This window comes from Capsicum annuum, chromosome 7 (assembly GCF_002878395.1).
Source record: "Capsicum annuum cultivar UCD-10X-F1 chromosome 7, UCD10Xv1.1, whole genome shotgun sequence".
Classification (NCBI taxonomy): domain Eukaryota; kingdom Viridiplantae; phylum Streptophyta; class Magnoliopsida; order Solanales; family Solanaceae; genus Capsicum; species Capsicum annuum.
Genome location: NC_061117.1, coordinates 221067941 through 221080788, shown reverse-complemented (window position 1 = coordinate 221080788; position 12848 = coordinate 221067941). Strand labels below are relative to the sequence as shown.

The following is a 12848-nucleotide window of genomic DNA, read 5'->3' as shown; positions in this document are numbered from 1 at the left end:
TGTTTTAATTCTCATTTGGTCAAAAAATTTGAAATTGAAACGTGAAATTTGGATTTTTGTAGCTATGATTTTTAAATTTGAAGTTCTGTTTGAACTTGTATTTTACTTATATTTGAAACAATTGAGATTTTGTGAGTGAAAGTCCCAAAAACTGATATAGGCTTTGAAAATAATTGAATATTAGACTTTCACTATATATAATTAAATTTCATGATCAAATAGATATTTAAAGATACTAATTTCAAAATTTATGACTAAATACCAGCTTAGTTATTGAAAAGATGTTTTAGCACAAGTAAATTCATGACTAAACGCTAGCTTAGTTATTAAAAAGATGTGTTAGTATAAGTGAATTCATGACTTAAAGTTTATGAGATTTTATCGTGCTTTTAAAATTTAATAATTAAATTCATAATTAAATATATGGTGAATATACAAAAATTAAGTAAAAACTATTGAGTCTACACAAATCAATCCTCTAGATCTGTCCATATTTGGGTGCAAAACTTTGGCTAAAAATTATACTGATAGAGAATAATTTAATTTTATTAAATTGGAAAGAACTTAAATAAACATGAGAATATTATAGGAAATGCGGAGCTAGTATTGACCAATAAACTTGACATAGATTCTTGGAATTAGATTAATTAATAATTTAACTTTAAAAGGAAAAAGGCTAATTTTGGAAATATTTTTCTTTTTTCCAGTAAAAACAGGCAGTATAACAACATCTTAATAAATGAAAGAAAATAATATACGTAAGAGAAATAAATAAACTATGAGACGGGTAAGTTTGTATTTTTCTAATTTATTAAGAAAATCTTTCACACTTTCCAAGAATAGATCATTCAACATTTTTATTTTTGATAATAAAAAAGAGACTATTATTAGCTGCAAAAACTGGAATTTTGTATGTAGGCACCAAACAATAAAGACTGTTAGGAAAAGGTTTTTTTTTTTGGTTGGGGGGGGGGAGGGGGAGGGGGGTTTGTTTCATCCGATCTCCGATATTCATATTGAAGCCTGACTAATTTGAATTCGTGCGGGATAGAGCTTCATTCGAGGGGTAGCGTTCCCTACCAAGGATTTGTTTATACCCATGGCTCGAACCCAAGACTTCTGATTAAGTCGGATAGAGTCCCATTCGGGGGTAGCGCACCCGAGACCTCTGATTAAGCTGGATAGAGCCTCGTTCGGGGGTAGCTCTCCCTATCAATAATTTACCCATACCCGGACTCAAACCTAAATCTGAGACATGGAAGGAGCAGCCTCATCTTCTGCAAAACATCAGGAAAAGGTATGTTGTAATTATGTGATTGACTAATACTCTCCAATTCACCATTAGTAGTTGTGCAACAAATTCTTATCTAACTTAGAAGATTAATAAATAATTAAATTATTTATATTCTTAACTATTAATTTCAGTCATTATTTAATATATATTTTTTTAGTGTTGAATCTATTCCTATATTAAAGTGTAATATAATAAAATTATTTTAATTATTTATTAATTTTTAATGAATGTTCAAGTGTGGAGTATGAAGTAGCCGCGGAAGAGTAGATACATCATACATTTCCTCGCACCGCAAAATGTGGGGATATTTTGCTGCTCCCTCCGTTCCGCTTTATTTGAATTTTTTTGACAAAATATATTTATTAAAAAATATTAATTAAAAATATGAGCCGTTAAAAATATATTTTATAAAATTAATTCTATTAATGATGCATTCAAATTTCAAAACATATGATGAGAAGGGATGCGAATGCCGCCTCAGTTCGGAGGTGTGAGAGGCTGGCTATGAATAGTTTTAAGTAGAGGTAAACTGAAAAAATATTAAAGGAAGGTGATTAAACAGGACATGGGACAATTACAGCTTACGGAAGATATGATCCTTGACAGGAAGGTGTGGAGGACACGGATTAGGATAGAGGGCTAGTAGGTAGCAGTACGTTCGCAATAGTAGGAAAGAGTGCTCATTTTGTATTGATATTTGTAATATCTTATAGCCTCTTGTTCATGGTGTTTTGGTGATGTTTATGATTTTGTATAGAAAGTTTAGAATATTACTTTATAGGTATCTTGTTTTCTTTATTATTTAGAGGTGTGTCACCCCTTGTTTGTTGTCTGCTTTTTATGTTTTGTTATATTTGTTATCATGTCCCGAATTGAGGGTCTATCGAAAACAACCTCTCTACTTCATTCGAAATAGATATATAAATTTTGTACACTCTACCTCTCCAGACCACACTTAGTAAAATGAAACTAAAAGATTATTATTTGATAATAGTAGTAATAGTACACTAATTTTTAGTAACAAACAAACAAAATAATCTCAATCAAATGTAGGCGCCTCCTCCCTGTTGCCTCTTTGAATTGCTGAATGAAAACGACTGTACCCACTGGCCCGACATCTCAACCACTTCGGATGTTTTGAAAAGTGCACCGATCGATAAAAAATTATATTGTATATATAAAGTTAAAATTATTTTTAATGTATATGATAATATTATTTTTAACGTCGTAGTGTGTTTACTTACTTCTTCATATTTTGAGTTTTGATACACTTGGTGAAAAACTCTAGCGCTCTATTGCTTGAAGCATACAATAAGTATGCTTGTACTGAAGCTTTTTTCTCTTTGGAGTTGCATGGTGTGAGGTATGACGTACAATAATCTCGAAATAAAATATAAGATATTTTTATCATTCGCTTGATTGGAGGCATTAGTTAGCTTTGAAATTATTTATTTCGCCATATATATATTATGAGATAATTAATTAATTCCAAAATAACTTATTTCCAACCAAACTTCCTCGATGTTATTCATTTATTTCGGACACTTGCAAAGTTGATAGTACTCAACCTTTTGCATGATTTTTCCCCTTGAGTTTTTCCACGATAAATTTCATTGTCATATATTGCCTTTCCTGATTTCTTATTTGATTATTTATATCTGTCTTGTTCTTTTTAATAGTACTTGGCTACTTGCTGGCTCCTAACAATATAGTATTAAATTATTGAAAGAAATGAAAGTTTATCCGTTACTAATACAATATAATATATCGAATGAGCTTCATTTAATTTGTAATATCAACTGATTAATCCAATTGGCTATCAAGATATGCTTCAAAGAACTCGATGGCTAACATTTGAATGAACACTAGCATTCACTTGCATTTTTCACATTTAACATAATAAAATAAAAATAGCCAAGCATCAATTTCCTCATTTTTTTTCCAAAACAAATCAATTCTAGCTAAAAAACAATTACTCCATTGCCTATAGGGAACTTTAGATATAAATTCACCTTCTAACAGTATTGATATTTTTGCTCACCTATAATTCCATATAACCTTTCATTTTAACTGGATCTTGGTCCTACTTGGCCATGTGACATTCATTTATTCATGTTTCAATCATGCCGTGTCATTTTCTACGTTGCTCGGACTCTTCAAAAATGTCATTCCTTCAAAAATAATGCATTTTTGGAGGATCCAACATGGGTGCAATAATATTTTTGAAGAGTCCGAGCAACTTAGATCATTTTCGAACAAATCAATTGAAGAAATTCTCTACATCAATTGCCTTTGCAACAAATCATGAGCAATTGTAAACTGTTTATTTTGAAGTTAGAAGTTAAATCAACTTGAAATACATTGTATCTTTTCAAACTCTAGCTTTAGGGGGAAAAAACAAATAACTGTGAACACATAATAAATGCTGATCTATTTTCGAGGAAAAAATCCGAACCAGGCTGCAAAATCACCAGTTCTCTTCCCCTATTTTGACATGACAGCACAAGAAGCAGCTCGCTGCAATGTTATCCCATTGTTTTTCACAGCACTTCGCAAGTCTTCAAGCACACTAATGAATAAATTGTTAGTGTACAAGCTAGCCTCGATAGCAACAACAGCGCGATTACTCCTTTTTATCTCTGTTTTCTCCACGCAAATGGAGGTGGATAATGGAGAAAATGCAACAGACGCCTGTTCCCCCAGGCCTGAGCAGAAGTTTACTTGCTCTGCTCATAGATAAGAATTTTCTCGTTTTCATTCTCTTCTCCTATTCCAATGGCTTCTGTGTTTCCAGAGGTGTCATGCACATCTTTATTTCCAGTAACTATAGTCTTTAATGAGCTACGGAAAGCCTCTAGTTCTCTAACGTCTTGTTGGTCACTGAGCCATTTACTTATGCTCGACACCAGATGGGGTTTTGGTCTCCATCCTGGATTTTGTTCTCGTACAGCTATAGCTTCTTTCATGCATTCAAAAGCCTTTTCCATCTTATCAATATTCAAGTACCCTGCAGCGATGATGGCCCAACTATTTGGGATTGGTGTCTTACCTTTCTTGACAATATCTTGCAGCATGGTTTCGGCTTTATCAACTAAGCCCTTCTCGCAATATCCAATTAGAAGGATATTTGGCACTTTGAAATCGTAGGTGCGGCATGAAGACTCCCACTCCTTTAGCACGGTCTCAGCTGCCTCTAGATCATCAAGCTTCACCAAGGAACCTAGAATGGTGATGTAGTCCCTGTTAATTTGCTTTTTACACACGACCTTATGTACACCCCACAATCGCAACATCTCTTCCTTATTCCCTAGATTTCCATAGTGGGAGATCAAGTGATTGTAACCTATTGCATCTTTATGTAGTTTATCTTCTAGCTTTTTCAAGAAAATAAGAGCCTTTTCCTTGAACTTGGCTTTTATGTAAACATTAGCCATCATGGAATAGGTAATCCAGTCCACTGATACGAAAGGCTGACTTTCCATTTCTTCAAGAAGCTTCTCCATACCACTTAAATCAGCTTTTTCTCCACAGCAATTGATGCAGACCCGATAACTGAAGTTATTAGGAGTGACACCGTTTTCCTTCATCTCCGCCAACACATCAGAGACTCGCTCGAGTTGGCCAGTATTTCTGTAAAGGCACATGAGATTGTTGTAAACAAGAGTGCTGTAAGCAAAGCCAAGTTCCTTCATTTTCTGAAAATGGGCTAGGGACTTCTCAACTAGGCCTTCTCTAATATAACAGTTGAAGAGAGCACCAAAAGTTTTATCATTCTTTTGCTCATCGGTAAGGTTATTAAAGTAGCACTCTGCAGCTTCCCAACCATGCACAACACCAATAAGATCCAAATGCACAGCACAGTCTCCTGACTTAAAAAGGCAGAGACCTCTGACACTCATCCACTCTGAAACCTAAATGGCCACAAATACGCATCGCCAGTTTTAGAAACAAGGGTAAGTCAGATGTAGTAGCAAAATAGTATCACGACACATTTTGAACCAAAAAAGTAAAAAAGTTGCAGAGATCATTAGTTGAGACATGTTTCCATTCTTCTGTTCTACATCAGATGCACGAGCATTTTCCTTTCTTACTCAATATGTTCTTTGCAAAAAACAGGATTGTCTAAGAGAACTTCATCAACAATACATTTCTGCTATGACCTGAATCCTATCTTGCTCGGACCCCAACAAATGTTGTTGTACCCATTTTCGATCATCCAAAAATGCAAAACTTTTGGAGGATCTGAAACACGGCCATTCAACATTTTTGAAGAGTCTGAGCAACATAGCCTGAATGAACTAAGCAGCACAAGAGTTGGTTGAAGCCACATGAGCAGACTAAATATCCACGCATCAACTTTTCCAAGCCGGTGTGGGAAGCTAAGACAGCGTAGGCAGTCAGAATCCAGAATTATCTGAAACTACTCCCCTTCAATCTTCATCTATCCTCACCGATTTCTCCCGCTGTTCTTTCTATCTCTGTTTCTTCTCTTCTCTCTACACCTTTATCCTCTATCTTCCTATTTCCTCCTATTCTATCTTTCGTTTCAACCTGCACTTCAAATTTATCAAGTAGAGTTTGATGCCAAGAGCTACTACTGATTGATGCAGCTATTTCCTTAATTTTTCTTCATTCAGCATGATTGCATTTCATTTGGTTATTGTTCATATGATGATTTCGATTTAGTGACAGTTAGATCACAGTGTCCCTGTTTCTCATTATAATCACAAATTTAATATAACAACTGTGGCGAAGCTGTTTAATTCTATTAATCGAGCCATTGAGATCATTACTATATGCCTTCCACTAAAGAAGATTAAAATCCAAAGAATACCAGCTCACTCTCAATACTCAAGTACTGCATCATACCTCTTCCCCGAAGCCAAAAGAAATCAATGGATCAACTTAGGGTCTGTTTGGGCATAAGAATTTTTTGCTGTTTTCAAAAGCTTGTTTAGTTACACATTGTGTAAAGTCATCATTTCAAACCTTGGAAAGAGATTTTCAAGTTTGAAAAACTATTCAAAGCGAGAATAATAAAATCCCTCACCTCCCTCCAACAACATGTTCAGGTAACTTCTTTTTTTCTTTTTTCTATAAATATGGTGTCCGGGCCAGCTTGCTGATGGGAGGCCGCAGGTGTCCCGGCAATTAGATTCATGTAACTTTGTCCATCCAAAAGGAACCTAGTATTTTGTCTTTATTGAGATTGTAACTGAGACCTCGTGATGCTCAATCGACTTCATTGATCACTAGGCCACATCCTTGGGTGCTCAAATATCACTCAATTCATGTCGAAACTCTTATTAAATCTCCATCCAAAATTAGTTGGGCCAGATAATACAAAAATCCATATTTTCTACTCCACTCTTACAGGTTCTATCACATTCGATTACTACTAAAAGAAAAACAATTTGCATGAATTCTGAAAACACTACGGGGTCATATGGTAGCTAATAAAGAAACATATAAGTTATAAAATATCTGTAGCTAGTTAGAAAATAAGTTATTCATGTATAAAATTAATACGACGTTTGATTAGCAATTCAGAAATCCACAGAACTACAGAACAAATACAAGTATAAGTTACAAGGAAATTGGTGTATTATCTTACATGGAGTAGAAGATGGAATGACTAAATATCTGCATAACTAATAACTACATAACTAAAACATGCATAACTAACACTCGCATAACTCATACCTACAACAAAAACAACATACCTAGTGTATTCCCACATAGTGGGGTCTAGGGAGGGTAAAATGTACGCAATCCATACCACTACCTCCGAAGAAGTAGAGGTTGTTTCCGATAGACCCCCAGCTCAGGACAAAAAGACAGCAAACAAAGTCGTAATAAAACATGAAACAAGATGAAATAACAGGAATAAGACACCACAAAGTAGTACTATACACTATCAAACCGAACGCACACACCTCACCCAAACCCTCCTGACTAGACACTCCAACCTATGTGCAAAGCCCTACAACTACTAGCAAGGCTACACCAAAGCACTCCTATCTACGCATTGTATAACTAATAGTAATTGTATAACTACTAATACCTGCATAACTACAACCCGCATAATTCATATCTGCATAACTAATACCCACATAACTCATACGTGCATAACTAATAACTGCATAAGTAAAACCTGCATAACTAATACCCACATTACTCATACCTTGTAACTAATAGTAAATGTATAACTACTAATACCCGCATAATTCATATCCGCAAAACTAATACCCACATAACTCATACCTACACAACTAATAACTGCATAACTAATGCCAACATTACTCATACCGTAACTAATAGTAATTGTATAACTACTAATACCTGCATAACTAATAATTGCATAACTAAAACCCGCATAATTCATATCTGCATCACTAATACCTGCTTAACTAAACCGTGCAAAACTAATACCCACATAACTCATACCTGCATAACTAATAACTGCATGCCTAATAATTGCATAACTAATACCCACATTACTCATACCTGTGTAACTAATCGTAAATGCAAACAACTAATACCTGCAGAACTAATAATTGCGTCACTAATACCTGCATAATGCATACCCGCATACAACAACAACAACAAACCCAATGTATTCCCTCAAAGAGGGCTACCTGCATAACTAATAACCGTATAACTAACATGTGCAGAACTAATAATTGCATCACTAATACCTGCATAATTCATACTTTCATAACTAATACCCGCATAACTAGTACATGTACCTGGAGAGCCTGAGAAAACCGTTTACGGCTACGAAGATCACGAATAATCCGCTGAAGTTCAAAGCTATTGACCTTTCTACCCTCATCAACCCATTGATCCAAAACAGGAAATACAAGATCCGCTTTTCTCACAGGGCTAATTCTGGAAAACAAATTATTCCTCTTTGAATTTGAACAATAAACACGAATTGCGAAAACCCTTTGAAGAAAATTGTAAGAAATTATTGATTTATTCAAAATTGCAAAGTTCATTGATGAGTTTATTGGCTTTGAGGATTGTGGTGTTATTGAACAATGACAATTGTTTAAGGTACTCAACATTGAAATTGAAAAATAAAACAAAATGAAGTAGTTGAACATGGAAATTTTCAGTCCTTTAATCATGTCTCAAATACATTTAATTAAAAATAGTATCTACATGCGTTGCTTGTGCATCTTATGTGTCGTATGTACATTTCATATGTCACATACGCATTTTATGAGTGGCACGTGCATCTTCTGTCAATACATGTATATTTTATGTCAATTAATAATTTTTTTTCATAAATTTTTTTTGTTCTTCACAACATCATTAATTCGTTACATAGTTAAATTAATGTAATGGAGCAAACGTTATGGCCAGTTCCCTACTACAAAATGCGCTTACCGAGAAATAAAGGATTAGTCTCACGGCTGTCGGCCGTGGAGATATTTTAGGAAATCAAAAAAAAAAAAAAATTAAGGTAACCCGACCTTCCAATTTTCATGAATCTTTTGAATGGTCATTTGAAGTTGGGCTAGAGCCGATGTGATACTTTCCAGAAGTAAGAATTGTATATTTGTGATATATTACATACATATTCTGTTTTCGAGGCATAATAGTTTCCAAAACCAAAAAAAAAAAAGAAAAAAAAAAAGGAAAGAAAGCATCAATATACTCCCTCCGTTTCGTTTTAGTTGATCATATTTCTAAAAAAAAAAATTATTTCAATTTACTTGTCCAAGTTGTAAAATCAAGACTATTTTACAAATATTTTTCTCATTCTACTCTTAATAGTATTAAATATAATCACATTTTTCAAAATTATTAAAAGCAACAAATTTATATTTTCAATACTAACTTTAAATATGAAACTTCATTTTTTCTTCTCTTTTCAAGAGTAGACTTATGCATGCATGAATTGAAATAATTGCACCAAGTTTTCATGCTTAATTGACTATTGAATTTTACAATGCCAAGAAGGGTAAAAGAGTAAAATACACTTCTAATTATTGAGTTTCTTAATGGGTGCATGTGTCAAGCCTAAAAGGATCATCTAATTCAAAACGGAGGGAGTATTATATTTCTCAGCTCATTCATGAAAATACATTTATTAAAATTATAGTAAAAATATACGAAGCTTGTTATGCTCTCAAAATTCTAGAGCCTAACAATACATCGTGATACATTAAAAATCATGAACAAACTAATTCCAATACCGAAATCATCATGCAAAATGAAACGTAAAAAAATAATAAATACTTCTTCTTTTTTTAATTAACTTACTATAACATGTTCATGAACCATCTAAAAAAATCTCAGGTCATGAACATGCATAATATTTAGGTTAAATATATGTAATTTATATTTAAACTTGAAGAACTTTAGTAAAACTGTCTGCGTGAGGCGAAAGTTTGTCCAAATTTCCATGAAGAAGGTACAACATTGATGAACTCCATGGTTTTGCCATCAACCAAAGTGAGTCTAAATGACAATGTTTGTGTTCGAAGGTCATTTCGACTTTGCCAATTGACACCCCAATTTCTATGCATGGGTAGCCAAATTTTTGTTCTTGAACCTCTAATGGAAACACTCTTAATATCACCACTACCTCCCACATTAGATATCATCACCATGTTGAAATTTGCTTGTCCTTTTAGTGTGAAACGTACACCTCCTTTCCTCCTACATGTCACCCTGCAAAATTAAATTTAATCTTATATATCAGTAGGATTTCTGCTGAGGGGTTCAAAATCTGTAGAAAGATTCATCGAAGGGGTCTAACATCTACAATATATATATATTATTTTAATCATGTATTAATAATATAATTTTTCGTCGAAGGGGGTTCAGATGAACTCCCTGTTACTAGGCTGCCTCCGCCTCTATATATCAGGGGCATGGACGGAGCCACCTTATTCGAAGGGTGGTCAGATGAACACCCTTCGTTGAGTAATTACGTGGTCTACAAAGATTAAATGTTAGCTATTATGAGTAAATATTTAATTTTGCACAACCATAACATAATTGGGAAGAAAATTTGCACACCCTTTGCTAAATTCTTAGCTCCGCCACTAATCAGGAGTGGAGGTGTAGTTCTATATAACAATATTGCATTATAACATACCAAGTTTTTTTTTTTGGAACCTACTTTCATATTGTGTTATTATGGTATATATTCTCTACACATAAATCCATTTCACTATAATAGTCAAAAAATATTCGGTCAAACAATCCCGCTATTGAGAGGTTTGACTATTATCTTCACTATAATTAGAATTCGTAAATTCAAAATTCGAGTTTCGATTTTGTTGAATATATAAAGTAAACGTGCCAAAAGGTGTTGTGTATACTAAAAATATATATAATTAAGTCGTTGATCATGTTCTAGTGTGATTCTTTATGTAGGCTTTATATATTCTTGGACAGAAATCAAGTTGCTCACATGGGAATTATTCTTTTCTATATATATACATATATATGTTGTCTTTTCATTTTCTTTAGTCTTACAAGTGACAATGTACGTACCATCATCATGATTTATAAAAAAGGGGAGTTTGATTTTTATTAACCAAGGTTCATATAAATAAAGGTAGACATCATATCATTTTGAAATTATAGATAGGTAAATCGCAAAAGAAAGTAAATAACATGTTATTAGACATTACTTCCTCGAAAAAAATAAAAAATTTTACGTACGTCACTAATTATAACAAGTACCTTGTGTAGAGAACTGGAACAACGCCTTCATTGCCTTGACGAGCAATGCGAAGGAAAGCAGGCATGGACATGTCAAAATGTTGGCGGGGTGCATCACACCACCCTCCGTGGTTATTTGGAGGGCAGAAATTGGTGGCTGTCACTGTGACGGCCCCGTGTGGGAGGCACCACCTGCGATCGAGCTGGCGGTTGCATCTCACTCTGTAGCAAGCACCACATGCTTGTCCATTTCTGAACAATGCACTACTTAATGCCGTTGTGTGTACTCCAAATCCTGCGTGATATGGGTTATCGTAACCACAAGCTCCACCTAATGACCAATCAATTAGTTAGGAATTTTATTAATAATTATAAGCTTATTTTAAGTTGTACTTCTTGGTACGTAAAAAGAAAGAAATTTTATCTTCTTAGTATAGGAAAGGATGAGCCGGGGTCAATCGGAAATAACCTCTCTACTTTAGCTGAGGTAGTGGTATGGTCTGCGTACACTTTACCCTCCCCAGACCCCGCTATGTAGGAATACACTGACTATGTTGTTGTTGTAATGTAGGGAAAGGATAGTATTAATCGGTCTGAGTTACGATTTATTTGTTGATTGTAACCTAGCAAATTGAACTTGACCTATTTTATAGATGAGTCAAAGTGGATCAAAATAGTGTAAATGGCAAGTCAAAATGCAACCAAATTTCATACAAAAAAGATTAATGGAAGTTGTTCCACGTTGAGCGGATTAAATTATGACCCTTTATTTGATCGATCTTGATAATCAATATTGCATGAGGAAACTTTTAAGTTGTACAAATTGGGTTATATATATTATACATGATCTGTTTATAATTTGATCTCCTATTTTATTGACTCAACACTATCATTTGCTAGTAACCTAAAGTAAGCAAAGTTTAAACCAATTTATTCTACGAAAAATAACCGTTTGTGGTTATAAGAAATGAAACTCAAAAACTAACTCAAGACGTGAGTATATGAAAACAAATAATAGTAATTCTACTACCTATCGATGGATATCTGTATGTATGTTTTAACGTAACATCTCTATATAGTATGGATGCTACTACTACAATTTAATTTAACAAGCTAAGGTGCATGCTTACCAAAGGTGCTTGGATCTTGATTGACTCCATAAAAAGTTGCATGACCATTAAGCCAATTTTGGGCGTTAATCTCCTCAATAAACAAATTAGAACAAGTAAACAACAAAACAAACCCCAAAATCGAAATACGAGGAACAGGTTTCTTCTCCATAACCTTGGAATTATCAAAATGGAACAACAAGAAATTAAATGTATAACTAGGATTTCTTGGAATTGAAGTGAAGATGATGTCTGGATATATAATTAAAGTATATTAATGCATGAATGAACGTGCCTATTTTATCCTTTTTATAGACTTTGGGAGGGTTACGTTGTCCAATTTTCAAACAAATAATTAATGCTTACTACAGATCAATAGTATAGTAAGAAATACGCGGTTGTCGGTGATTAGAAACTCAATAATTATTAATCCTCCAAGTACTATGAATTAGCAAAAATGATTAGTGTACTGTTTAGTGTAATTAGAATTTATTATTTGGCATCTCAGAAAATGCTACTCCCTCCATTTCTATATAAGTGTTTCTTTTTTATTTCTAAATAAATATATGTTTGAGGTCTTCAAGAGTACTTTGATCGTAATATCCTATTGAGTTTAAATATAGTAATCAAAGTCAACTTGAAAAGAGATAAAAATTTATTAGGAATAAGTTGATAAATTTACTTTTAAATTTTAAGAACTGAGTAGTTTATTAAAGAGTACGTCCAAGAAAAAAAAAAACACTTATTTAAAAATAAAG

General features: G+C 33.6%; 2 protein-coding genes across 2 annotated transcripts; both read right to left on the bottom strand.

Moving 5' to 3' along the window:
* Positions 1-3601: 3601 nt before the first annotated feature.
* Positions 3602-8405, bottom strand: LOC107878666 (pentatricopeptide repeat-containing protein At4g21705, mitochondrial). Its single transcript, XM_016725747.2, has 2 exons — positions 8044-8405; positions 3602-5205 (listed from the first exon to the last, which is right to left on the bottom strand). Exons 1-2 carry the CDS (start codon positions 8401-8403, stop codon positions 4012-4014), a joined length of 1554 nt encoding a protein of 517 aa, XP_016581233.2. The 5' UTR covers positions 8404-8405; the 3' UTR covers positions 3602-4011.
* Positions 8406-8777: 372 nt separating this feature from the next.
* Positions 8778-12456, bottom strand: LOC107877400 (expansin-A12). Its single transcript, XM_016724051.2, has 3 exons — positions 12112-12456; positions 11003-11312; positions 8778-9979 (listed from the first exon to the last, which is right to left on the bottom strand). Exons 1-3 carry the CDS (start codon positions 12260-12262, stop codon positions 9667-9669), a joined length of 774 nt encoding a protein of 257 aa, XP_016579537.1. The 5' UTR covers positions 12263-12456; the 3' UTR covers positions 8778-9666.
* Positions 12457-12848: the final 392 nt, after the last annotated feature.